The 26,326-nt window shown below is 44.3% G+C and overlaps 1 protein-coding gene across 1 annotated transcript; it reads right to left on the bottom strand.

The window, feature by feature from the left end:
• Positions 1-3,803: 3,803 nt before the first annotated feature.
• On the bottom strand, positions 3,804-21,794 carry DERL1 (derlin 1). The gene is made up of 8 exons (XM_066625779.1): positions 21,560-21,794; positions 16,622-16,733; positions 14,242-14,306; positions 13,716-13,742; positions 11,321-11,416; positions 9,936-9,988; positions 7,267-7,377; positions 3,804-4,435 (listed from the first exon to the last, which is right to left on the bottom strand). The coding sequence occupies exons 1-8, from the start codon at positions 21,710-21,712 to the stop codon at positions 4,297-4,299; spliced, it is 756 nt and encodes a 251-aa protein (XP_066481876.1). The 5' UTR covers positions 21,713-21,794; the 3' UTR covers positions 3,804-4,296.
• Between the last annotated feature and the right edge of the window lie 4,532 nt (positions 21,795-26,326).

The following is a 26,326-nucleotide window of genomic DNA, read 5'->3' as shown; positions in this document are numbered from 1 at the left end:
AAAATTCATCTTTTCCATACATCCTTGGCACAGCCCCCTAATCTCCAAACCAGTGATTTTCAACTTTTTTCATTTCACTGCACACTAAAATGGTCAAGGCACACCATAAGTTTTTTGACCACTCACAAGGCACACTGCACTGAGAGCAGGGGCTTACATCCCCCAGTGGCCCTACTAACAAATGATCCTCCCCCAACCTCCCACGGCACACCTGCAGACCATCCGTGGCACACCAGTGTGCCATGGCATAGTGGTTGAAAATGGCTGCTCTAAACCCTACTGCAACTGAGCCAAAGCAGGCATTAACTGAAATAATTGTATATTCTCCCCACCCCCCTTTTTACCTCTGCCTCCTCTTCCACTATTTTCTCCCTTGTGTTGGTATCTTGACTATAAGGCCCTTGGAGCAGGGACTTGTTCCTTCATCCTTTGTAGACTGCCATGTTCATGTTTAGACATGATTCTACCGATATAAGCAATACAGCATAGGATAGAAGCTACTTTGAGGTTGCATTCTATAAATCAAGGACTTGTTAGGCTGAAACACAACTGAACAATACCAAACACCTTTAGAGTTTTACAACTTTAATTTAAAAGTCTGCCCACAGGGGGAAAAAAAAACATTGGTTACAAAAAGAAAAGTTTTCTATACAAAGTAATAGAAGTGCTCATTTCATAGCAGGATCTGCCAGTCAGTGCCAACTTGAGGACTAAGAGTGTTTCAAGTGAACAGATCAAAGCTGTGCTGGACGTCCAGAAGCAAGATCAAAATTTTTACAGGTCTGTCACACGTCATTTGTCTGAAGACAGTCTGCCTAAACTAAGAAAGCTAGCATATCTAGGAGAAGGTAGGCTAGAAGCCACCTCCCTGACATGCAAACTTTCAATAGGCAAAGAGATTTCAGTGTGGGGGTGCAATGAAGGGGCCAACACCAACTTCAAAAGAGCATGAGGGGCAGTCCTCCACACAATGAACCACTGCAAAATGCACATGGAGAATTACTTATATGTTCCCTAGCATCCCCCAAATGCATTCTGCAATGTTACAGACCCAAAGATTGTATCACAAGCCCTTCCTGAACATTTAAATTGGTTTAAAATTGCAGATAGAAATGGAATAGAACCATCCTTCTCTTTTGAGCACCCCATTTCCTTTTCCAATTTCTCTTACACTACATAAAGGGGAACATGTCCCCTTTGTGCCTGGCCATGCTCCAAGAGAAATGGGAATTTTATGACAGCAATTCCAACTGCTGAAGAGACCATGCAGCTATTCAGATTTGCTTCTTTGATCACAGGAACTGTGAAGAAGAGAGAAGTATCACTTTTCTTTCCATATTCCAAGGGAGGAGCTGCTCAGGCATGCCAGCCACAGTAATTAACCAGGGGACCCACATCAGCTGAAAAGGTCTACCATGTATATGTTCCAGGGATGGGATCTGTTCAAACAGTCCATCAAAGCCCTTAACATTAGTACCAAGCTATACATTCAGAAAAATTACATGAGATAGTATCATTTCAGACAGATGTGGAAAAGGCTATTCTACCCCCCCTTCACACAGACCAAAATTTCCCTGCCTGTGAAAAACTACCATGCCAGGAAAAATAACTTTTCTCTATGGTGCTAGTTTTCCGCATGAGTTGAGGGAGGGAGTTCAATCCAGCAATTCCCCACCTACTTTGTGTAACACATTTCACATGCTTAATTCTGAAAGTACAAATCACTTTCAGAGCTGTGTAGGAATGGTCTTGGTGCAAAACCCAATTTTGTACACAAGCACCAACAACAGCTCACAGTGCAGTGACGGATTTCTCCTGGAAGGCGCTGCAAGCAACAGCCACATCCAAAAGTGACTGTTTGCTTCCCAAGTCCTGTTTTAAAATCAAAGATCAGTATTGGAAAAACAACATTTACTTATACATATTATTGCTTAGGCCAAGATCCAAAGAAGGGACATATATGTCCATGGGAAAGAACCGTGAACAGCTGCTCAAGAGCCAAGATGCAATTCCTTTTTAAGAACTGCTTGTGTCTTCAGTAACAGGAGCTGCTGTAAGAGAAAGGCAGCAGCAAAGCCCTAGGTGCATTATGGAATTCCCTCCCCTTTGAATTGAGGACAGCTTCCTTGCTATTAACCTTCCGGTGGGGCCTGAAGACTTTTTTATTTAGGAAAGCCTTCAAGGCCTTCTGCTTTGATAAATTAATGTTTTTTACTGTATGCTTTATTACTGCTCTGTAGTTTTATCTTGTTTTTATTTTTTATGTTTATTTGTTTTCATTCTGTATTTTTAATGTATTTTAATGTTTTTATTGCTAACTGCCTTGGGTGCCTTTCTTCTTCAGAGAGAAAGGCGGAATACAAATCAAATAAATAGGTGCACAAGAAGATTGTCCTACATGCACATGCCCTCCTTTGAATGTCAGTCCTTGAAATTTAGCAACGACTGTCATATAGGACTGTTTCCATGTTCTGCAGGCCAGAATTAATGGCAAGAAGCATAAGAACATTTGAGCAGCGGGGGATTTCTCTGTCATCATACTTAATGGTATAAATAAAAACCAAGAGAAATGTCATTAAAAAGTTTCATCATGAGCAAGAAGATGCTAGATAATGTCTTAAATCATTTCTGCACAATTCAATATACAATGGCACTGTTTCTACATTCCTCAACAAAAACAAAAAAGACACATTGGTTGTGTCCACACACACCTCTCTTGCATACAGCCCACCCACAGGTCCCTCCCTTTTGGAACTAGCTACACATCAAGTGAAATCCCGTGAGCAGATTCACCTCCTTCTTCCAGCTCAGGACAATAGCATACAGAAGCTCTGAAAAGCCGGGTGGAAAAATCCCAATAGAAGTAAACACAAAAGTATTCCTAAACACTTCTATAATCACTTTCCATTTGTTGCAGTACCATGGAACCATTGCAGATTAGTACCACTACATGAATGGTTTCCATCCAGCTCCGTTTCACAGATGGAAAAACAGACACTGAACAGAGACTACCTGATGCAGTTCAGTGGAAGGATTGCTGTCATGTTTCTTGGGTTTGCACAGTGGGCCACACTATCCGATTGTTACATGGGTTGAATGCTATAGAGACAGGGGCAGTCCCAGGAAGAGGAGTAAAAAGAGTCACAGTTTAAGACAAAAAAAGGCATGCCTTCTCCTTCCTTCCATAATTTGAGTGCACAGATCTATGATCTCCAAAGTTACTCCATATCACAAAGTCAAAAACCATGTGAGCTGTAATGGTACGGTACCTGTTCTTACAATACAGTAAAGCACCTTAACTTGTCACAAAGGTACCCAAATCTTTTCCAAAATAAGAAGTGCCAGGGTGAGGATAGAGACATCTATTTATTGAACCCTGGGGCCAATTATTATTCCCTATTCATAAGCAAGAATAATTGTCCCAACCACTTAACATACTATCTGCAGCGAAGCCATCCCTCCTGCACGGTCCATGTGCTCTTTCTCCAATTGTTTTACAGGTACCACACATATAGAGAAGCCGATACTATATCAATACCTTCTGCATATTATTTGCTCATCAGTAAGTCCCTCCACTTCAAGAGAACTTAATCCCAAGGCAGCGTGCACAGAACTGCCGCCTTAAAAAATGCACCATACTGCCTTACTGAGGTGGTTGAAGCACATTTTCAAAAAGCTAGCAAGCATTTCCCACCCTTCTCTTTTTCTCTGGCTTTGGTGGATCAACTCAGCATCTCTCCCAATCAAAACAATCCAAGGATAATGTGTTTTCAGCAACCTGAATTTAAAAAAAAAATTAGAGGTGATCTTTAAAGTAACTCTTTATTAATTACACTGGAAGGAGAGCTCTTGTTTTTTTTTGGTCCAAGTCTTGTCAAAGTGGGTTCTCACAAGACTCCGTAGGCATCTTACATGAGGTTAGGCCTCCAAGACAGATGGAAACACAAACCACCTGAGGCAAAGTTGGTAACAGACAGTATGCCGCACTAGACAATTTCAAATTGGGGGTCTTGCATTTTTAATGGCAGCACTGAGTTGAGCATTATTCAATATCCTGAAGTAAACTAGATCTTGTGCCTTCAAGCTGTATCATCTTCCACCAGGACCAAGCAAAGATCCCTTATGGGTCAGACCGAATAGCACTAGAGCAAACCTAGTCCTTGAGTATTCTCCGCAGATGGGGGTCTCCACAGGTTGAGTACTCTCCACATGTGTGACTGAAGATATTCCTCACCAAAATGAAGAGACAGAGAAAGAGAGACAGAGAGAAGTAGCAATGGGGGCGTTTTCTTTTTTTTACTGATCACCCAGCCGAAAGCCTTGGCCCCAGTTATGTCTTCCACCGCCATGACGATCTTCTGCAACTCTGCGCACGCTTTCAGGTGGAACGCCAAATCCAGACACTCCTCCTCTCCTGTTTGGCAGCCAGCGATACCTGGAAGCCGAGAGAAAGAGCTAAGAGTATGCCTGTGCGCAATCAAATAAAACAGTGGTTCTCAAATTTTGAGGGAGTTTTACACCCTCAGTAAGTCTTTGTGGGGGAGGGGCTAGGACAGTGACGCAAGGATCGTGCTGCTAAGAGGGGGTGAGGGAGGGTGCTTGTGACTTACTTTCAGAAGGCAGGGCTGCAGCAGGCTGCAGGAGGTGCGGGGAGCCCTGCGCAGCCCTCTGTAGCTCTCCCCAAGGCTTGGAACGTTCGGAGAAAGTGGGCACAAAGCACTTCTGTTTTGCAGGAGGTGCTTTGCGCCCGCTTTCAGTGAAAGTTCCAAGCCTCGGGGAGTGCTGTACAGGGCTGCGCAGGGCTCACCGCACCTCCTGCAGCAGCCCTGCCTTCTGAAAGTAAGTCAGCAGCACTCCCCTTCGCCCCCCCCAAACGGCCTTCCTGAGGATCGCTTCCCTGCCTCTCCCCTTGCCCCACCCCTTAAAGGGACGGGGGAACCTTTACAAGAACTGGTGGGTCGCGATCCACCAGTCTGAGAACCACTGAACTAAAGACCTGTGCACCCATTAAGCGTTAATAATTAAAAATGAACAGCAACTAGCTAGAATTTAAGAAACAACAAATGCAAATGTTCTACTAGATTGCCATACAACCCAGAACAAGATTTCAAAATCCACATTAAGAATCTGGTTTCGACAAACGTTTTAGGTTCAATATAAGATATGTATTAAGCCATGTTGAGCAAAAACTGGAAAGACTGCCAGAATGCAACCACAATTTTACATTACTTGCAGAGGAATTTTGCTTCAAATTCAATCGATCTCTAATGTGCAATGAAGAATGTTGGTAAAAAGCAGACTTGTCCAAAGCTAAGTGTTTTGCTGTGCCTTACCTTTCAAGCCCTTTAAAGCCCTATATGGTCTGGGATCTGGTTACTAGAAGGCTCACCTCTCCCTCATATTGCAGAATGGAAGTAATCTAGGTGTTAAGATTGCAAATCTTTCAGAGCTACAACTATTACAGATTACACAGGCCAACACACATTTTGCTTCCTTAAACGTTACACCAATTCCTAGGTGCATTTGGGGTGCTGATTCCAAAAATGGCATCCGTTTTGCCCTATCACGTCTAGTTCTGGAGATATAGTATAGCCTCTTTAGTGAATGGTTCAAGCAGCTTTCACATGAGGAAGCCTACACCATGGCTTCCTCATGAGGAAGCTGCTTGAACCATTCACTAATGAGGCTATACTATATCTCCAGAACTAGACGTGATAGGGCAAGACGGATGCCATTTTTAGAATCGGCACACCAAATTCATATCAAACCACCATAAAGTTTGGGAAAAACTTTTCTGACCCTCAATTTTGTAGGCCTGTGTTACCAGAATTGCTGATTTCATGACTTTTATTTCCAGTGCACTAATCACAGACAGGTCAAAAGAAACCAAACTTGTTAATATGAGAGAGGAGAAACCGGTCACTTCTTGGTTCTCAGATAATTTTGAACTGAGAAACCTCAATACCCCTTCAAAAACAGAGCTAGCATTGTGGCTAAGGGATTGAACTGTGAACCTGAGGGGCAAGCTTAAAGAGGCATCTGCAGGAGCAGGCAGCAATAGGGGGTCTTCTAAACGCCAGTTATGAAAATTCTCTACTACTCTTGAGTGTCTAGCTGCCCTGAGTGTCCTTCATATAGAAAGGTGGGATATAAATCTCTAAAATAAATAAAAAAATACTCTTCCTTCTACCAATAGCACTGCTGAGACCAGACTAGCCTCAAATAATTTAGGTTGTACTTTCAATTTTATTAACCAATTGCACATCATCATTGACCCCGATTTGGCTGGGGTCTTCTAAAGTGTCAGTTAAGAACTTTGCATACTTTTGGTAACATGGAGACAAGTCGGCAATCTGCTGAGTGTAGCAGCTGACCAAATCATGGACCATCCGTTTGAAAAACTCAAAACCCTCTCTAGTTATGGCTGACACAGCAGACAGCCTGCAAAGATCCACCATCACCACCTCCAGCAGCAGACTGTGCCCCCACCCCAACGGCGTGCTCAAAGAAACACCAACAGGTCTGGGAGGTGAACTGCCTTTTCATAACTTGGGGTTTGTTTTTTTTTTGTCCTCACAATTTCTCATACTTTTAAAGACTGTGAGCCCCTTAGAGACACGACTATTATGAATACAAAGGAAAAATCAAAACCATAAGCCACCTTGGGCTCCTCCTGATGGGGAGAGGAAAGGCAAAATATAAAGATTATGAACAAAACATAACTACAGGTTGAGACTAATTATTCCCGTGGGTTCCGTTCCAAGCACTCACGTAGATGGCAAAAACGCACTATAGCAAATCAATTTAAAAAACAAAGTTTCTTTGCTCCAATGATTTAAAAATAGCCTTGCTGACCTTTTGACTCTAAGATAAGAGTCATTAAGAAGACAATCTATCAACCAGTCCTTCTCCAAGAGCTTAGAAAGCTTCACTCAGCCCCTCCCTTCACCGATGCAAAGCGATCACCTTTCTTTCACGTACTCAGGAGGGGTCACCTGGAGAGAGAAGGATTGATGGATTGTCAGCCAGCTCCCCCCCCTCTCTCATTAAGGAGGCTATTGATAAAGGACTGTTCACTTTTTAAAACTGATTTTAAAGGGATGCGTTTTCCCCTTCACCAGGGATCAGCACATTCCTTCTCATTTGCAGGGGCCATTCCTGTTGAGTGAAATCCGTGTATAAAAAAATCCTTGTATAAATAGGCTGGACCTGTACAATTCAAAGAAGCAAGACTAAAAACATTAACAGAATATTCAACCAACTTACAGAAACTGAGGGGTTGACAAGAAATTTCTTCCTCCCAAGTCCATTGGATATTTAAACATTAAGAAAAAGTACAGGTGGCCAACCAAGTTGCCGATCAGTTCATTGATGATACTGAGGAAAAAAGGAACGTTCACAGCTTCAACAGTAGTGACAAAAAGCATTTTCTTCACAGCTTCAACAGTAGTGACAAAAAGCATTTTCTGCTGCCAACCTAACAGATTCTTAGAATCTTAACTTCACAGGACCCAACTAGTAACTTTACCTAGGGTGGACTCTCAAGGGTTCCATATCCCCTGAAGAACAAACTCTTTGTTTTTTTAAGAGCTGGTACAGCCTAAAGTGCAGAAAAATGAATCCTGATGGCTAAGTACAAAATTGAGAGTTACATTTTATTTACAGCAAGCTCTACCCTCAGGTACTAAGGCAGCCATTTTCAACCTTTTTCAGCTCATAGTACACTGACAAGGCACTAAAATTGTCAAGGCACACTACAGTTTTTTACTTACGTTAAATTACAACATTACAATTAATCTTAAATTAATAAAATACAAATAAATCGTTACATGACAAAAAAAATTCACAAGAAACTAGGAAAGGGAAGTATATGTGGCTTCTAAAAAGGAGGAAAAAATGTTTTGAAGTCATTGAAAAATGTTGAGAAGATGAGAGAGAAGTACCAATTGCCTGCTTGTGTATTTGAGAAAAAAAGAGTGCAACCAAAAGCCCAATCCTATGCATGCCTACTCAGAAGTAAGTCCCATTACAGTCAATGTGGCTTACTCCCAGGAAAGTGTGGATGGGATAGCACCCCCAGAGCCCAATCCTATGCATGCCTGCTCAGAAGTAAGCCCCATTATAGTCAATGTGGCTTACTCTCAGGAAAGTGTGGATAGGATTGTGGCCCAGTGCCCTTCCTCTAAAAGCCCCAAAGTGCAGGGAGGGTCGCTTTGGGGAGTTGCAGGCAAACTGGCAAGGAAAAGGGACTTTCAAGGACCCTTTTCAGCCAGTGAGCCCTTAGGTTGGGGGCCTCAGCAGACTCACCCACGATGTACCTGCTTGTCTCCCTGCTTGTCTTCTGGCTCCCTCTTCTCACTCACTCCGCAGCTCCCACCCCCTGGTTCCTCCAGTCTTCTCTGGTTGCCCAATCAGCATGCAGGCAGGCAACAACCACCTTCTGCCCAAGCCTATGCAAGTCTACTCAGAAGTAAGCCCCATAATAGCCAATGGGGCTTACTCCCAGGAAAGTGAGGGTAAGGTTGCAGTCTGAGTCGTGTGCAGCAGCAGGAGCAAGCTCCAAGCGGACTCCTCAGCTGCTGTGTGGGATGCAAAACAGCCGCCACCAGCCCCTTCGCTGGTTGCTCCCTTCCTTGTGCTGCCTGCCGCGTGAGGCTCAAAGCAGCCGCTTCTCCCGCAGGCGGGCGCGCTGCTGCTGCTGCTGCTGCCTCCCTCCTCTGATCCCGTGGCACACCTGAGGCAGCCTCGTGGCACAGCAGTTGAAAACCGCTGTGCTAAGGAGTTGCAGCATCCCGGTGGCCCTCAAGAGTAATCTGCTCCAATGTGCTTGCATTCTGCACATCAAGGCCCCACTGCATAAGCACCTGCTGGTCACTCTGGAGATGGAGTGTCTCATTTTGGATCCTAGAAGTTGACAGACCTTGGCTAAACCCGCCCATCCCCAACACACAGAAGAGTGGACAGAGGGACAGTGGACATAAGAAGTTGTATATTAACTCTTATCATCCAGGTTTATGGGGTATCCCAAGAGGGGAAAAATAGAAAGAACCAAGGAGAATACCAGAGATATTCTCCATGATTGACCATAATTACAAAATTCTTTTCCTTTGGAAACCCCAATGCCTTTAATAAACCCTGAAAGATCTTTCTATTCAGCTTCCAATGCCAGAGATAAGTTACAATGGTAATGTTATACTTAGCTTTTGCTTTAAACACTTGTTAACCACAGAATGGGAAAAGTAAAACATCTTTAAAAAATGATCCAATTCTCTTATAAGAATGTACCTCTGCAAATTTTTATATCCTATTGACAACTTTGGCTGCCCCTGCAGAGAACCAATTAGGATTGGGTCAGGCAATCAAGGGTCTCTCTACAAATGAAAGAACCCCTGCAGAGAAATGCATGTTATCTTCTCCACAAAAACCCTAAAACAATCCAGACTCCCAGCAACTAAGTCAAGCGTACCTGTATCAAGAACAGCTACAAAAGAAGATCTCTACCCTACCGACGACCACCACTGCTTTGAAGGAGAGGATCACAGGAACCTACTGTTTTTGTGAGTACAATCTTTTCTCAGAAGAGGCATTTTCCAATGTAAACAAGGTTGGCCCTGAAGCAGTACCCACTGGAGCCTCCTGGGCATGTTTTCTATGGAGGCTGCTTCCAAAAGGAATCCACCAGACCTAAAGTTGAACTAATAAAAGGAGTGTGCAAGGGGACTAAAAGAGTGCCTCCTCCAGCCTCCCCTGCCTACTCACCAACATTTAGAATGGGGTCTCACTAATTCTGGTTAACCTAATATCCTGGGTGCTCTTCCAAATACAAAAATAAGCTGCACTGTACTGCAGGTTATTTCTTGCTTTTAAGAAGGGCAGCAGGAATTCACACAAGAGATAAAGAATATTACAATAAAAGGATATCTGTGAATACTTACGAGCCTCCAATGATATAATTGAATCCTAGGATAACCCACGGTAAATAGCAAGCCTATGGGGAAAAAAGCAGACATAAACAGGAAGATTTAGGACTACACAGATCAGTCTTCATCTGCTAAAAATATTCTAAGAAGCAAGTTCTAGCTCACTACAGGGCATTTAAAAAGCAAGTAAAATGGCTTTTCTGCACAGAAGCTTTTTCCAAAACACTTTACATAAGAACAGCCCCACTCGATCAGGCCATAGGCCCATCTAGTCCAGTTTCCTGTATCTCACAGCGGCCCACCAAATGCCCCAGGAAACACACCAAATAACAAGAGACCTGCCTCCTAGTGCCCTCCCTTGCATCTGGCATTCTGACATAGCCCATTTCTAAAATCAGGAGGTTGCACATACACATCATGGCTTGTAACCCATAATGGATTTTTCCTCCAGAAACTCCAATCCCCTTTTAAAGGCATTCAGGCCAGACACTATCACCACATCCTGTGGCAAGGAGCTCCACAGACCAACCACACGCTGAGTAAAGAAATATTTTCTTTTGTCTGTTCTAACTCTCCCAACACTCAATTTCAGTAGATGTCCCCTGGTTCTGGTGTTATGTGAGAGTGTAAAGAGCATCTCTCTATCCACTCTGTCCATCCCCTGCATAATTTTGTATGTCTCAATCATGTCCCCCCTCAGGCGCCTCTTTTCTAGGCTAAAGAGGCCCAAACGCCATAGCCTTTCCTCATAAGGAAGGTGCCCCAGCTCAGTAATCATTTTAGTTGCTCACTTTTGCACCTTTTCCATTTCCACTATGTCCTTTTTGAGATGTGGCGACCAGAACTGAACGCAATACTCCAGATGTGACCTTACCATCGATTTGTACAACGGCATTATAATATTAGCCATTTTGTTCTCAATACCTTACTCTACCTGGGAGATTAAGCATTATTAATAAAAGTATCTCACCCTTCTGGTGTAACACCAAGATAGTGTTTGAAGTCTATAGGCCTGTCCCAAAGTTCCAGTTAAATACTCTTCTGATCACTTTCATTTCCCCCCTTCCCAATTACCTCCACTAACACAGAAGCATGATGGTTATATGAAATCTCCATGTTTGAAGACACTGTGCCTCTGAATATCAGTTGCTGGGGGGGGGGGGGCCAAATAGCAAAGGAACCCTGCTGCCTTCATTCTGTGCTTGTGGGTTTCCTACACTCATCTTGTTGGCCACTGTGGGAAACAGAATGCCAAGCCTGATGGACTAGTGGTCTGGGATCCAGTAAAGCTCTTATATCCCTATTGGTCACACGAAGAACAACTTCCTTGGCAGGTAGGAACAAGTCCCCTGAGTTGGACAAGTCTCCCTAGAAAAAGAAGCCCCTTCATCAGGCCTTACCTTAAACCGCGTTCCAAACCAAAATGACACAATCATGTCTCTGTTTAGCTGGGCCCAAACGTAAAGCACAGACATGATCAGGGGGATCATCAGCAACTACAAGAGAAACATAATCAGAAAAATGATAATGCTAACATTTAAGGAAAAGTTGAACAAGTTTTACAGGGCAGTCATGCTGAAAACCATACAGAAGAGGTCTCACCAAATCTGATAGTCAGAATCAAACATGAAAATAGGGCATCTCTCTGCACACAGCTTGTGAGCCACTAAGCCAAAAGCTTAATCGCAGAGACAGCATCACTAGATGCATATGGCAGCCCACCACTCTGGGTTTAGGCAACTGCAATTTAAAGCATAAGGTGACTTCAAGACCTGACAAGCCAAAAGTGTAAAGCTGGTAAGTTGCCTTCAGCTTGGTGAGTCACAGGTTGTGAAGGCTCAGTGCACAGAGAAAAATCCAATTCTTAACGTTGCTTCTTTTGGAATTAAGCCCCATTGATTTCAATGTCCTACTTGAAGAGTGCAACCCTCAAGATTACAGAACACCGGCCCAATTTAGAAATAAAAATGAGGATTTTCATTAAATCCAATTATGCCACCCAATGTTGCACCAAGAGCAGAACCGAAAGTCATGCTACAAAAGGGAACCAGCATGCAGTTTTTTAGGTCTTATTCAGAACTCTCATTTAAGTCATTGCACAACTAGAAGTTTGAAAAGGAAAAAAGGTGTTGATTTACTTCCAACAAGACCTTTAAAAAGAAGTGTATGCTATCCAGAGGAGTAATACCGTAAAGTGGCAATGCAGTTTTCATAGACACATCAATACCACACTTGCTTAGTTATGTAATTGTGTTATATAACACAGAACTGCCTGCTGTGCCTTGGATGAGAGACTTGTTTGCACCTGGCTTCTGCTATATCAAGGTTAGCTTTAAATTTTTCCTGTTCCAGTACAAGAAATTGCACACATCTGGGAAAATGGGTTGCAAGGAAAGACCAATAGGGCATATCCCTCTCTATAAGGAAGCCTGGCCTGGTGGCTACACAAGGGAACAGGTTGCTGCAGGAAACAGCAGGTTGGACCACAGCTGAGAACGAATCCTCTAACTTATGAAATCCCGATGATGGGATGTTGAAGAACAGCATCCACTGAGAAGCTCCTTAATCTAGTCTAAGGGTCCAGAAATGCCTTATAAGGAATACTTACTATGTGGGACTCTAAAGCAGGCACTTAAAAACCCAGTGGGGAAAGATTAACCATAACTCCCACTCCTAACAAGAGACAAAATTTCTTATACCCATTTTGTATGCTACTTTGTGCTTAGACACTCATTCCCAAGACTAGGAGTCTCCAAACCCCAGCCCAGATGCCACAGCCAGCCCGCCAGAGAATTTTATCCAGCCCATGGCATGTGATGGGGAAGCTTGACTGTTGTGGGCCCACAGCAACCTGCTGAATACGCTGTGCAGAGAGATGCTTCTGCTGAAGAGGCCTCCCCCAAATGTTGCCCCAGAAGGCTCTGTGCCTGCAGGCTGTGGTGTAGGGAGAGGGGGAGCAAACAGCAAGAGTAACTTCTGTCTGGTTCTCTACTCCCCAAATTATATCACACCCTTTGGAAACCTGAAAGAAGGAGTTCCAGATACAGTACATTTACTACCCTGATCAGATTGCTGGCCAATCAGCAGCATCCATCCAACACATACTGAAAACATGTTTGCTCTTTACATTTCTTAGAGTTCTCCCAACTATTACTCAGTTGTTGCTCAGCTTTTTATCTTTCCAATATATTAATTCTCTCCACAATCCATCTCCAAAACTTTCCTTTCCAAAATCCATTTCCCCCACCCTTTCTGTGCAAATCCTGTGCCCTCTGCATCCCTCAATCCTTTTCAAAATCCATCCCCCCTTCCATCTCTAATGTATTTACTTATTTAAATTTATTTATTTATCTTCTGGCCCTCAATATTGTGTCAGATATATGGGGTGGCCCTCATGCTGAAAAGTTTGGAGAACCTTGCCCAAGACCAAACACACACAGGACATGTGTGCTTTGACTGGTTTTTGCCCTTCACAATATAAGTAGGAACCCACCCTTTCTATGTCAACACATACAGCTGAAAGTACAAAGCAGTGAACCACAGTCATGCTTGCCAACTTCCACTCAACATGATCCACACATATCTGGTACTTAACATGAGGTGGCCAAATACCAGTCAGACCATCAGCGCTGTCTATTGTGAATGGGGTTCTTAAGCTGGAGACTGAACAGGGGGCTTTCCGCATGCAGCTACATGTTTCATCACTGAGCTATGAATTCTCTGTCATTGGTACAAATAGTGATGGGAAAAGAGCCTCTTCAGAAGGTGAATTGTTCTGAGAGCACACAAACTTACCTGCATATTCATGGCCAAGCCAGTAATCTTTCAGTGTGAGATTAAGGAAAAACAAACTACAGTACTACCCAAAGTCAACACTGTTGCAAGGCAGGGTTAACAGTTCAGCAAGAAGAACCTGCTTGGAACCCTCTTACATTGCTGACCAAAAAAAAAAACGGTGCTGAAATCATTAGCCTACACTCATAGCCCTGTGCAGAAGCAAAAGTTTTAGAAGTGAGACTGGTCAGCAAATGGTATTTATTTTGTGCCCCCGAGTTTTTCCATATACATTTGCCACAAAACTTAGATTTCCTTCCCTCCCCCCGCCCCAAAGTAGGTGCTTATTATTATCATATGGCAGGAAGAGGATGGGATTGGGGAATGAATGACACACATCAGCTGGTCAAGGCTACTCAGTGAATTCATGACTCAGCCAAGATTTGAACTGGGCATATAGAGCTGCGAGTCAGAACTTCAGCATGCCCCTGTGGCTCTTATTCCAGCATTCAAATTTACCAAACCTTGGTAGCAAACAGAAGGATACGACTATGCAAATCCAGTTAAAGAAAAGCATAAACACATAGTCAGCTGGCCGTCCATCAAATGCACCTGTGAACAAAGAACAAGGTTAGCGTGAGCTGCAAGCTTGGCAGTTGTTTTGCTACCTTCCCCCAAGGGGTGGCCGCTTCTTTAAGGGCTATGATTATAACACAGGACACAACTGCGGCTTTTGCTCACAAGAAGAAACAACAAGATGCTTCTCTGCTTTAGGCATCTGCAGAACAGGCATGGAGATATTTTTCAGGCAAAGCAGTGCCTAAAAAATTGATGTGGTATTTGCAGTGTTATTTGTAGAGTTATTCAATACAATAATTTGTAGAGTTATTCAATACAGATGCTAAGCTTTGGCTCTTGTGTTATTTTTCTGCAAAAGCCACACGTAATGAGCCTACCATAGATGCACTGCAACATCTTTCCCCCCCCCCCCACCTCTGAAAGCAGCAGTGGACATAACATCCTATTTGGCCCTTATGCAAAGCACATGATTTTTATAAAAGATATCTAAGTATCAGGGCCAAAAACTTTAATTGGTTTAATCAATAGAGCAATTAAAGCCACAATTCTAGGCAGACTTGCCTCTGTGGATCTCACTTCTAAGCAAATAAACATACATTCATGTAGGTTGCTCAGCTTTAGTTGATCAATTGTAAAGGTAACTTAACTGGAGGGGTTAAGGGCACATGTCTTCCTTTTGGAGGGCTGTTTTGATTTTGGTGTGTAATTGTAGGTATGGAGGACTATTTTGATTTTGGTGTGTAATCTAGCACTATCGGTGTATAGGACACTTTAGAATACAAAACTGCAAGTCTTGGCCACAAGGAACTCACAATCTAAAAGACGATGAATGATTACTTTTATTTTTAACAATGAATGGTAGCATTTGTTCATTAAGTTCTCACATTTCCCACAACATTTCCAGAAGAACAAGGAGGGTGCTTCAATGATAGCAAGTGTATTGTAACTAAATGTATTGCTTAGGGCGCAATCCAAACCTGCGCTGGAGCAGGCAAGCCAGGAGACTTGCACTGCATCCAACACAGGTTTGTTGGGTGCAGCGGCTCAGCCACGGGCAAGGGGAAGCTCTTCCGCTTACCCGTGGGTATGGACTGTGCACCCCTAAGGGTCTCCTCGGACCTGCGCCACCTCTGGTGGTGGCACAAGTCTGAGGAGAGCAGAGTGGCACGAAGCCGCTCCTCTCTCCCCAGGGACGGGGGTTGGGATCCAGCATAAATGCTGGGTCCCAGCCCCACCCCCCCGGCTCCCCACCCCCAGGGTCACCCTCCCCCTGCCCAGAAACACCCCCCCATGCCTACCTTTGCCGCTTGCAAAGGGACTTGGGTCGGAATAAGGCACACTTTGGATTGCACCCTTAATCAGTTAAAAGGAAGATATCTGAAATTCTACAATTGGGTGACTGGTCCAATAAGTTATATCTATCTTAGCAAGCATATCCTTAAGATTAGTTACTTAAATTGGACAATAAACAAATGCTGCCTTACAGACCCTTCCAGGGCACTCAAGATTCTCTCCTGCAGTGCAGGATGGGCAAAGGCTGCTTTTGTACTTACTGGTACAACCGTAACAAGTGACACACCAATGGCTAAAAAAGGAACCAATCTATTGCATAAAGACAGGCTGCACCCAAGGGGAGCCTTTAGGAAGCCAGCACAGTCCTTATGGCATAGCTCTCCTCCGAGGTCACTGCGACATTTTCTCAACAAAACTATGCTATGGGAGCAGGGTGGGGAGGGGAAAGTATTCTTAGCCTAGTAACTAAGGTGGATAGCTTCGCTTTCCATCTCTCTCTTCCTCAAACTGCTCTCCAGAGCTAAGGACACAAGACAAAACTGAATTTTTTTCTTGACATTTTACTTCAGTAGTGGTTTAATACCTCTGCAAATCCTCATGGATTACCACAGGTATCTAGTCATAATTTGATTGTTTGCTCCATAACAAGTAAAAATTAAGAGATCCATAGCTGTGACCCGCCCTCCCCCCCAAGCCACCATCAACCCTCTGGCCATCTAACGTGCTCCAGGCTGAATACTTGCACAACACCACATTTTCAAATGTCTTTTCTGATGGAATGGGTTTCAGTAGCCCCAAGGAAGCCAGGGTACCTCATAGTCAAATTGTACCCTAGGCTCTGCCTCTGGGATAGACTGCCCAGGACGGACACAAAGGAAGAATTACGTGGACCTTAGTCCACGTACCAGTCCAGTTACCAGACCCAACCACTAATGGTGCTGAAGAAGAACTATGCATGCTCACACACGAGCCAGTGCATTTGGGGATTTGAGGCTTTTGGTGTTCGGAAGGATCTCCTTTGCATGTGCAAACAACCATATTTAAAGATAAGTTACCTGTTTCTAGTCGTGATGAATACTGATACAAAAAATATAAGTTCACCAGATAAAGAAAGCCAGTTCCTTGGCCGACAGGAAAATACAATGTCGCAGTTATGGGCCTCCAGATCTGTTCAAATAAAATACAATATGAATTCACAATTTTATTTTGGAGCATGACTAAGGAACTTGTCTACACTTGTTTTCATCGGGCAATATCATTGATTTACACAATCACATCAGATGCCCTAACACAGAGGAAAGCAGTATATATTCTGAGCAATTTTACAGTACCAGATTTGGTACAGATTCTGGCTACTTTTGGGGGTGAGGAGGGTGAGAAGAGGATAATGATTTTCAAGATTTTTCAAGATGAACATCTGAACATTTGATCACTCGTAAGCCAGAGGAAGTCCAGTAGGCTTTCAGTGGTCAGGAGGCAATGCCACAATGCTACGCACTTCTCCTTGCCCCAAATTTGTAACACTACCATACAAATTTGCTTAAAATATATGAGCCAGATAAGTTTTTCAACTGTCAAGTTTTAGGTTTTAAATGATGGCCGAAACAAAACACATGCCATGGACATTTGTGACACAAAATAGAATATTTTGATGTGAAGTAAAATGATAAATGTGTTAATTTAATTCCATGATTACTTGCATTTACTTCTCCTCCTAGTTGTTGCTGTACACTTCACACTTACAGTATTTACTAATAAAAATAAATACCTCAACATAGAGACTAACACACCCAGGAGATGACAAAACATCATAATACTGGGTGCCTACTGCCTACGCAGATTTTCAAATCAGCACCCAAGCCAATCTCTGTGCTCCTTCCTTCATGCCACATGAAATGAGATGCCTACCAACCATACACTGTGATGCATACAATCGCAAATGTCACTAAACAAAGTATTTGGCACTCAGGTTTACTCCCATAGATGAGCAGCTGAGGGAGGCAATCACTGCTGTTCATGTTTTCCTATCACAACATAAGAAAAAAACACGAATCATTCTTGTCAAAACTACTGGGTGCCACAATGCAATTTCTAGACGCTGTGGCAACCAGAGTTTGTCAAACACAGTATCACGCATCCCTGAATAAGTTTCTTCTTATCTACTTCTCTGTTTCTTGCTCCAGTTCTTACCAAAATATATCACTCTGCAGTACATATTACAGTCAGAACTCTCCATCTTCACATAAAACTATGCTGCAAAGTTTTTCACAAATTCAGATCTGGATTTCCTTTGTGCTAGACTGGAGAGTTGTTTTTTTACTGAATGAATTGACAGATATTGTAATTACACATAATTGTGGGTGCCTTACAGCCCAACCCTATGAAGGATTGGGCTGTTGGCTTTAGCTCCTTGTGATGGTGGCAGACAAATGGCCACCAACAGCACACAGAGGGCTCTGTCAGTGGCCATTTTGGGAGCGCTGCTGCAAGCAACTCCCCGTCCATTGCCAGACCAGTCCACAGCCACCAGAGCAGGTAATGCTGCTGAGGGGACAAATGGGGTGGATCTGGCAGCAACAGATCCACCTTGAACTTGCACCAGCTGGGGAAGGGTATAAGGGAATTTAATCTCTTTGCCTCCAAAGCCTCCTGATTCTCCCCCTCCCCCCCCCCCAGTGGATACAGCACACTTCTTTTTGGCATGGCTGAAGTAGCATACGGGAGGGGGAGATAGGATAGGACTATAATCATGTATGCACTTAGCTGGGAGTAAATCTCATTAAATAAATGGAACTTAACTACTAAGTAGCTATGCATAGAGTTGTGCTCTTAGAGAGAGAACTCAAAATACTAGAAAGAAGTTAAAGTTTTAGGGTTGCCCATGGCCGTTTTCCTGGCTTCCTCACTCACTCTCAGACTTATTTATACTGTCCCACCAATATGCAATTCCACCAATATGCGACCAGCAGGGATGCAAGAAGCAAAAACCTTTACGGTTACTAAGGACAGAGCAAACTGCTTCCAAGAACCACCCCTTGATATATCTATATCCAACCCACCTTACAATGCAATCGTTTGTGTGATTACTCAGAAGCAAGCCCTGTTGTTTTCAATTGATTTACTCCCACTTGAGCAGGTACAAGACCTAAGCCCAAATAACGTTCCAGCAGGCTTCTCAGTCTGTTTCAGCCCAGCTCAGGCAGCCTGCACCATTACACAGACAGTAGCATAAGCAATTCCCTCTCGAGGATTCAACTTTATCCAAGCTATAAACAACATGAAGATGAAGAAGCCATGAGGTCATTTACTTTCCATATGCTACTCTGTTCAGGCTGCACCAGCAGCCTGTGTTACTCATGAACTTGAGCACATCTCCACCTGTTTTATGGGCATCCCCATCTATCATATCGCAGGACTAGCACTGCTAACTGAAGTGAGAAGAGCAGCCACATAAATAGCCTGCCACATGCAGTTGACCAGCAGCAGCCAGCGATGTTAAGTGTCACTATCACCATCTTCACCTACTGCTTCTCCATTGAAACTAGGTCCCCTTTCACCCTTCCAGGGGCCAGTTAGACTATCTATTACCCTGTAAAGCAGAAGGAAAAGCAGTCATCAAAGCCCCACCAACATTACTGTTTTCATAATCTGTTATGGTAATACAAGGGTAACTGTAATAATTATGATCAAGCTGCTGATGCCTTGGTCCAATACATTTCCTAATGTGGATCAAAACTGTATTGCATTGTGCAGAATGCAGACCAAAAAGACACAGCCCCATTCATTCCCAACACAGTGGACTGCGGCATGGTATTGCCCCACACAGAAACTATATAATGAGAAGGCCAGAGCTGCTTCTCATAGGCAGCAAGACAAAATGTTTCTCCACTGTGCATCAAAAATGCATCTCTACAGGAACACTGTGAGTATGAGATGCAGAGTCCAGAGCTAAACCTGCAGCCCACTTCAAGTTAACAACAGCCCATCAACAATGGAAGGAGAAAAGCCTAAACAAACAAGAAGGCAAGTAAATGAACAAAATGTAATAGTCCGCCACCAACAGCAAAGACAGCCAAACCCTGTGCCCTGTATCAAGTTCCAGAGGAGCACAAAAGTCCATAGAATTGCATCACATATGGAGTCCTTTTTCTATTTACAACATGTGAGTATGTGAAGCTGCAGAGGTAGCTTCCAAAGTACCTGTTTTGTTCCTCCTTCTCATGTTAAGGGCCTTCCATTTACTATATCTCTTCCAGCTCTCAGGTCCTTCCTTCCTCCAGTCTCAGGGGCGAGCAACATAGGTATTAGGCCAAGACACCAGGTCTAGCCCAAACTGAATCAAGAAGTTCCACAATTGAACATTTGTATGCTGTTCTGTTAATTCAAGATCATATGCTAATCACATCACAGTACCTTAAATTAGCCCTGAACTTTCGAACTTCCATAGAATCCAACCTGTCCTCTCTGGTCATCAGAGGGGGCCTTTCTAACTGTGCTGGCACCGGGGGTGGGGGGGTGGCAAGAAATAGGGCCTCCTCGGTAGTGGTGTCTCACCTGTGGAATTCCCTCCCCCTGGAACTGAGAACAGCTTCCTCTCTGGAGACCTTTTGGGGCACTTTTATATGAAACATATTTTAACCATGATCTGAGCTTTTTGTGTTTTAATTGTATATATCCACGTTTGATATATACAATTATAAAACAGTATTGTTTTATAATTTTATTTGTAAGCCACCTTGAGTGCCCTTAGGGCAGGGTGACCAGATGTCATAACTGCAAAAGAGGACAAGGCAGCCCAAAATGTAAGACATCCAAGAAAAATGTAGGACATGACAAAAGTCAAACACTTGTATATTGATTTCATGTGGATAATTTAAGCCATTTCTGTCCAATGTTGCAGATAAGCAACAGAGACCAAATGTGTACACCTGTGGACTGGGCAAAAATGGGCTAAACACTATATTATTTATTAAATTCAAAACTATATTACATATAATTTAATCATTACAAGAAGGCTATGCACTGCCTGCTCACAGGGAAAAGGAGGACATTTAAGTTCTTTCCCAAGACACGAGGCCAAAAAAGAGGACATGCCCTGGAAAAAGAAGACATCTGGTCACCCTGCCTTAGCAGAATATAAATTCCATAAATAAACAAACTTTTCCCTTGGCCTACCAAATGCAGGGTGACCAGACGTCCTCTTTTTCCAGGACATGTCTTGGAAAAGAACTTAAATCTCTTTTTTAGATTCACGTCCTGGAAAAGAACTTAAATATCCTCCATTTCCCTGTGAGCAGGCAGCGCAGAGCCTACTTGTAATTGATAAACTATATGCAATATAGTTTCAAATTTAATAATAAGTAATATAGTGTTTACATTAACCACAAGAAATCAATATATGAGTGTTTTTAGCTTTTATTTTTGACATGTTCTACATTTTTCTTGGATGTCCTACATTTTGGGGCGTCCTACATTTATGACGTCTGGTCACCTTGGACAAGTGCCTAACTCTCCCTCTGGGTGCCTAACCTGTACCACTCTGTGCTGTCAGGCTCCCATCCTATCCACAGTTACCTGGGAGTAGGCCCCATTGACTAAACTGGAACTTACTTCTGAGTAGACACACCTAGTACTGGGTTCTGTGCCCATAGGGGACTCTGGACAGGCACCTGCCAGGTGCACCCAGGGGTTTTCCCAGCCTAGCCACCCCACAGACAGCCACGGGGAGGAGGGTCAGCGCTGCCCCCCTGCTGCTGCTGCCACAGGAGCCCCCACCGACCCTGCCTGCCTGCCTGCCTGCCATCAGTGCCCCTGGAGGGCGACCAAGCCTGCGCCAAGAGTACCCTCGCCAAACTACGATTCCCAGCATGCTCCAGCGCGGCATGACGACGCACAGCCTACGACTCCCGGCACGCACAGCGCAGCACACCAGGCCGTCTTACGGCGGGCGGCGCGCTGAGCGTGCTGGGATGCGTAGTCCCGACGGCACCCACCTGGAAGCGGCCGAAGAAGGCGTCGGGCCAGAGGAAGAGCAGGACGGGGCTGACGAGGCCCAGCTTGCCCAGCAGCGGCACAGCCACGGAGCCGGCGAACCAGTAGCGCGTGATCAGCGGGATACCGCGGAACCAGTCGCCCAGGTCCGACATCGCGCCGCAGCAGGCCTCTCGCCGCCGACCAGGGACGCCCTCCGACGTGGCCGCGCAGCACTCGCCCGGCAACCGCCGCTTCCGGGCCCGCCCCCGAGGAGGGGAGGGCTTCCGGCTCTCAGGCACTTAGTGTGTCTATATGTATGTATGTGTATATATGTGTGTATGTATATATGCAGTGCTTTTTTTGTAAATAAAAAGGTGCAGGAACTCACAACTTGTTAATCTTTTATTTAATTTATTTATTTATTTATTTTTAAACCATTTTTTATTGGAGAAATAAAATATTTTTTATGTGCTTCCCCCCTAAAGATGAACTTACTTCTGAGTAGACATGCATAGGATTGGGCTGTCAATCTCTACATCCCCTTCCCCCTAGCTATTTTTTTCTACACATGGGGAAAAATACTGTACAGGTGCACTTGTAGCGTGTAGTATGTAGTGTGGCACTACTTCGAGGAGAGGAAGCAGTGAATGGATTCTGAAAAATGGCTTACATGAGTTCCATGTAGTAAAATTACTCTAAGCAACTGTGGGAGTAAGAACAAAAAAGGAATTCTTACACGAGAGGGGTCCTTAGGTGCACATAGAAACAGCTACATTTGCAAACAAGCGATTAAATATGGTTTAATTCAGGTATCAGAATACTCTGTGTCTTTGGGAAGGCATTTGGCATGCAATTGTATGTTCTCTGCTGCCCTGAGCAGCTGCTGTGCATTGCTGGAGAGGAGCTGCAAACGCTGGCTGGCGGAGGACATGCTTGTGGGGGAAGGATGAGGAGGATCTCTGGCAAGGCTGGACAGCATGTTGTACACAGGTAGAATCCCTTTTCACCTGCCCTTAGCATGTGAAAACAGGTGCAGATATATATCTCTGCCAGGATTAAGAGCCCAATCCTAGGTATGTCTACTCTGAAGTTAGTCTAGTCAATGGAGCTTACTCCCAGGAAAGTGCCTAGGATTGCAGCCTAAGAGCCCAATCATATGCATGTCTACTCAGAAGTCCACTTTAGTGAATGGGGCTTACTGTGGATAGGATGGCAGCCTCAGGGCCCAATCCTGTGCCTGTCTACTCAGAAGTCAGTCCCACTAGAGTCAATGGGGCTTCCTCCCAGGAAAGTGTGGAGAGGACTGCAGCCACAGAGCTCTTTCTCTGCCTGTCTACTCAGGCTGCAAGGCTATGACACTTTCCTGGGAGTAAGCCCCATTGAACACAATGGAACTTACTTCTGAGTAGACACGCCTAGGCTCATGCTGCAGATTGGCACGGGGGCTGCACCAGCCAGTTTCCTTCTCCTCCTCCTCCACCACCAAGCCAGTACCTGGGCGTTCCGCGGGTGCTGCAGCCCGTCTCCCTGGCTGGCTGTCCGTCCTCCTCGGTGTCGGTGCGTGTCCCCCGCGCCCTCCACCAGCTTGGAAGCTGTGCTGGAAAGCAGAGCGTGGGGGGAGGGGAGGCAGGCTGGTCTCAGGCAAGAGCTTGGAGATGGGGCAGGAGGGGGTTGTTGTGCAGTCAGGCAGGGGCCAGGCACCTGCACCCCCCAGCACCCACCCAGCAAATGCCTCTATTTTGCTTCCCCTCTCCTGGAATGCCTCCAAAGGGGAGGGGCCCCTGCAAAAAGGTGCCGGAACTCCGTCCCCCCGCGTTCCATTAGAAAAAAAGCCCTGTATATATGTATGTATCTGTTTATAAGGATCTGTGAATATATATATATATATGTCTGTCCATATACACACACACACACATATATGTATATAAATATATGTAAGCGTATGTCAAACTTTGGGTCAGGACCCACTAGGTGGGTCATGAGCCAATTTCAGGTGGGTCCCTATTCACTTCAGTATTTTATTTTTAGTACCCTTGTCTTGATGCTCCCATGGTCTGTGACTGCTGTTGAGGAAATGTTATAGACCTGTACTTTTAACAGGCTACTCTGTATATGCTTTTAACAATGATAGTCAATGGGACTTACTCCTGGGTAAGTGTGGGTAGGATTGCAGCCTAGGATGGTGAAAAATCTTCCTACTTGATGATGACACTTCTGGCCCTCACTTCACTTCTGATGGGTCCTGACAGATTCTCATTCTAAAAAGTGGGTCCTGGTGCTCAACAGTTTGAGAAGCTCTGTTATGATATATATCAGTGGTTCTCACTCTGTAGCACCAGGGCCTACTTTTTAGAATGACAGACTGTCAGGACCCACCGGAAGTGATGTCATTCACCTGCAAGTAATATCATGGCCAAAAGTGACATCATCAAGCAGGACAATTTTCAACATCCCCCAAACAAAAAATATCAAATCAAGTAAGTAAATTAAAAGTTTAAAACAAGTATACATTTAGAAAGGTATTTAAGATAAAGAAAAACCCTGCTAACTCTCCCAAGCAGTTGCTGATCTGCTTTTTAAAACAATTCCCCAGACCTCCCCAAAGGCTACAATCCCATCCACACTTACCTAGGAGTAAGCCCCATCAACTATCATTGTGAAAAGCAAATACATAATAATCTGTTAAAAGTACAGATCTATCACATTTCTCCAAATGCAGTCACATAGCATGGTAGCATCAAGTCCAGGGTGACCAGATACAATGGAGGATAGAATGCCTATATCTTTAACCATTGTATAGAAGGAATTTTGGCAGGCTAAGCCAAATTTGGCAGGCAAAGCTTTTTAAACCCTTCCATGTTGAGTTGCACCTGCAAAAATGCCCTCTTCTATACAGTAGTTATATATAGGTATATATACCTATATATAGGCACTCTGTCCTCCATTGTATTTGGTCACTCTGATCAAGTCTAATATATTAAAAATAAGGAACACATTAACATGAATGGGGACCCACCTGAAATTGGCTCACAACCCACCTACTCAGTCCCACAGTTTGAGCAACACTGCTATATATTATATAGTCTATATAAAGTATAAAATTATCCATATATGTATGTCCATATGTAATATACTGTTCATATATAATACTATAAATCCATATATAATAAAATACTGTGTGTGTGTGTGTGTGTGTGTGTGTGTGTGTGAAGAAATCATGTCATTAATGCAGCTATTTTCAACCAGTATGCTGCAGCACATTGGTGTGTCACAAATAGTCTGCAGTTTGGGGGAGAGTCATTTACTAGTAGGGTCATTACGGGATGGGATGACCCACAGGTGATGACCTGTGACCCAACACAGGTCTTCTTGAATCTGCACCCGCTCAGTAGCGGGCGCAGATCTGAGGAAACCCATCCAGGCTGTCTGGAATTTACATGGGGTAAGGGAGCATAAACTCCCTTACTCCGAGTAGCCCCGGCAGCGCTTACCATCCCCTTGAGATACCACAATAGCCATTTTGGTGCCACGACTTCCCTGAATCCTGAACATTGCACGCATCACCACCTGCGTGCAATGTTGCAAATGTGCCACAGATGCTGGTCAGCACAAGCCCACACTGAGCCAGCACTGGGCAGAGGACAGGTAACCACTGCCCAGAGCACCAGGCAAATGCTGGATGGCAGAGAGGGGAGTGGGCACATGGGGGGAGGTGTTCCAGGGAGGAGGGGAGGCAGGAAGAAAGTATGACAGAGAAGGGAGTGGGGCAGGAGGGGTAAGAGATGGCAGCAGGCCCTGTTGCCATATCCTGACCCCCCTCCAGGCCTGGGAGACCCAACATAGGTCTCCTTGAATCTGCTCCCACTCAGTAGCAGGTGCAGATCTGAGGAGACCCATCATGGCCGCCTGGGGTTTACATGGGGTAAGGGAGCATAATCTCACTTACTCTGAGTCGCCCCAGCAGTGCTCACCATCCCCTCGGGATACCGCAATAGCCGTTTCGGAGCCACGGCATCCCTGCGTGCTGGGAAGTTCAGTATTGGACTGCTAATCCCCTGCTGACAGTGTGGTGTGCCTTGTCCATTGTTAAAAAAAACTGATGGTGTGCCTTGACACCTTATCAGTGTGCTGTGAGATGAAAAAGGTAGAAAATAGCTTCACTAATGCATGAAATGCCGTAATTAAAATATATAGACCTGAAAAGTACATCTAGGCATAAGATGCATGTAAGATTATGGCTGCAGCTGCAGCCCACTCTGCGCAATGGCTAAAACCTGCTGGTGTCAGTTGATTAACAGTGCAGACCTATGTACAGTATCTATTCAGAAGTGTGTCCCATTGAATTCAGTGAAGCTTACTCATGGGTAAGTGTTTGCATAAGAGTGCAGCCTAAGGGCCCAATCCTATCCAGTTTTCCGGTGCAGCCATGCCAATGGGGTGTGTGTTGCATCCTTTGCTGGAGAGGCAGTCACAAAAGCCTCCTCAAGGTATGGAAACATTTGTTCCCTTACCTCGGGGCTGCATTGTGGCTGCACTAGTGCTGGAATGCTGGATAGGATTGAGCCCTAAGATGCACGTGGCTCTGCCTAAGATCAAGACTGCCATCTCTTTCTGAAACAAACCAAAAAAAGTATTGTGCTAGAAACTTTTGTGTATTAAAATCCATTTTATTTCTTCATTGTGTATTAAAGTTCATGAAATGCTAAGCCTTCATTGCAGGTGTGTATCTCTGTATATAAAAGTTGGCAAAGAATGGGACCAAAAATTGTGTGACTTGCAAAAGTAGA

Source organism: Tiliqua scincoides, chromosome 4 (assembly GCF_035046505.1).
Source record: "Tiliqua scincoides isolate rTilSci1 chromosome 4, rTilSci1.hap2, whole genome shotgun sequence".
NCBI classification, from domain to species: Eukaryota; Metazoa; Chordata; class Lepidosauria; order Squamata; family Scincidae; genus Tiliqua; species Tiliqua scincoides.
Note: the sequence above shows the minus strand (reverse complement) of the source record. Positions and strands in the feature narration are given on the sequence as shown.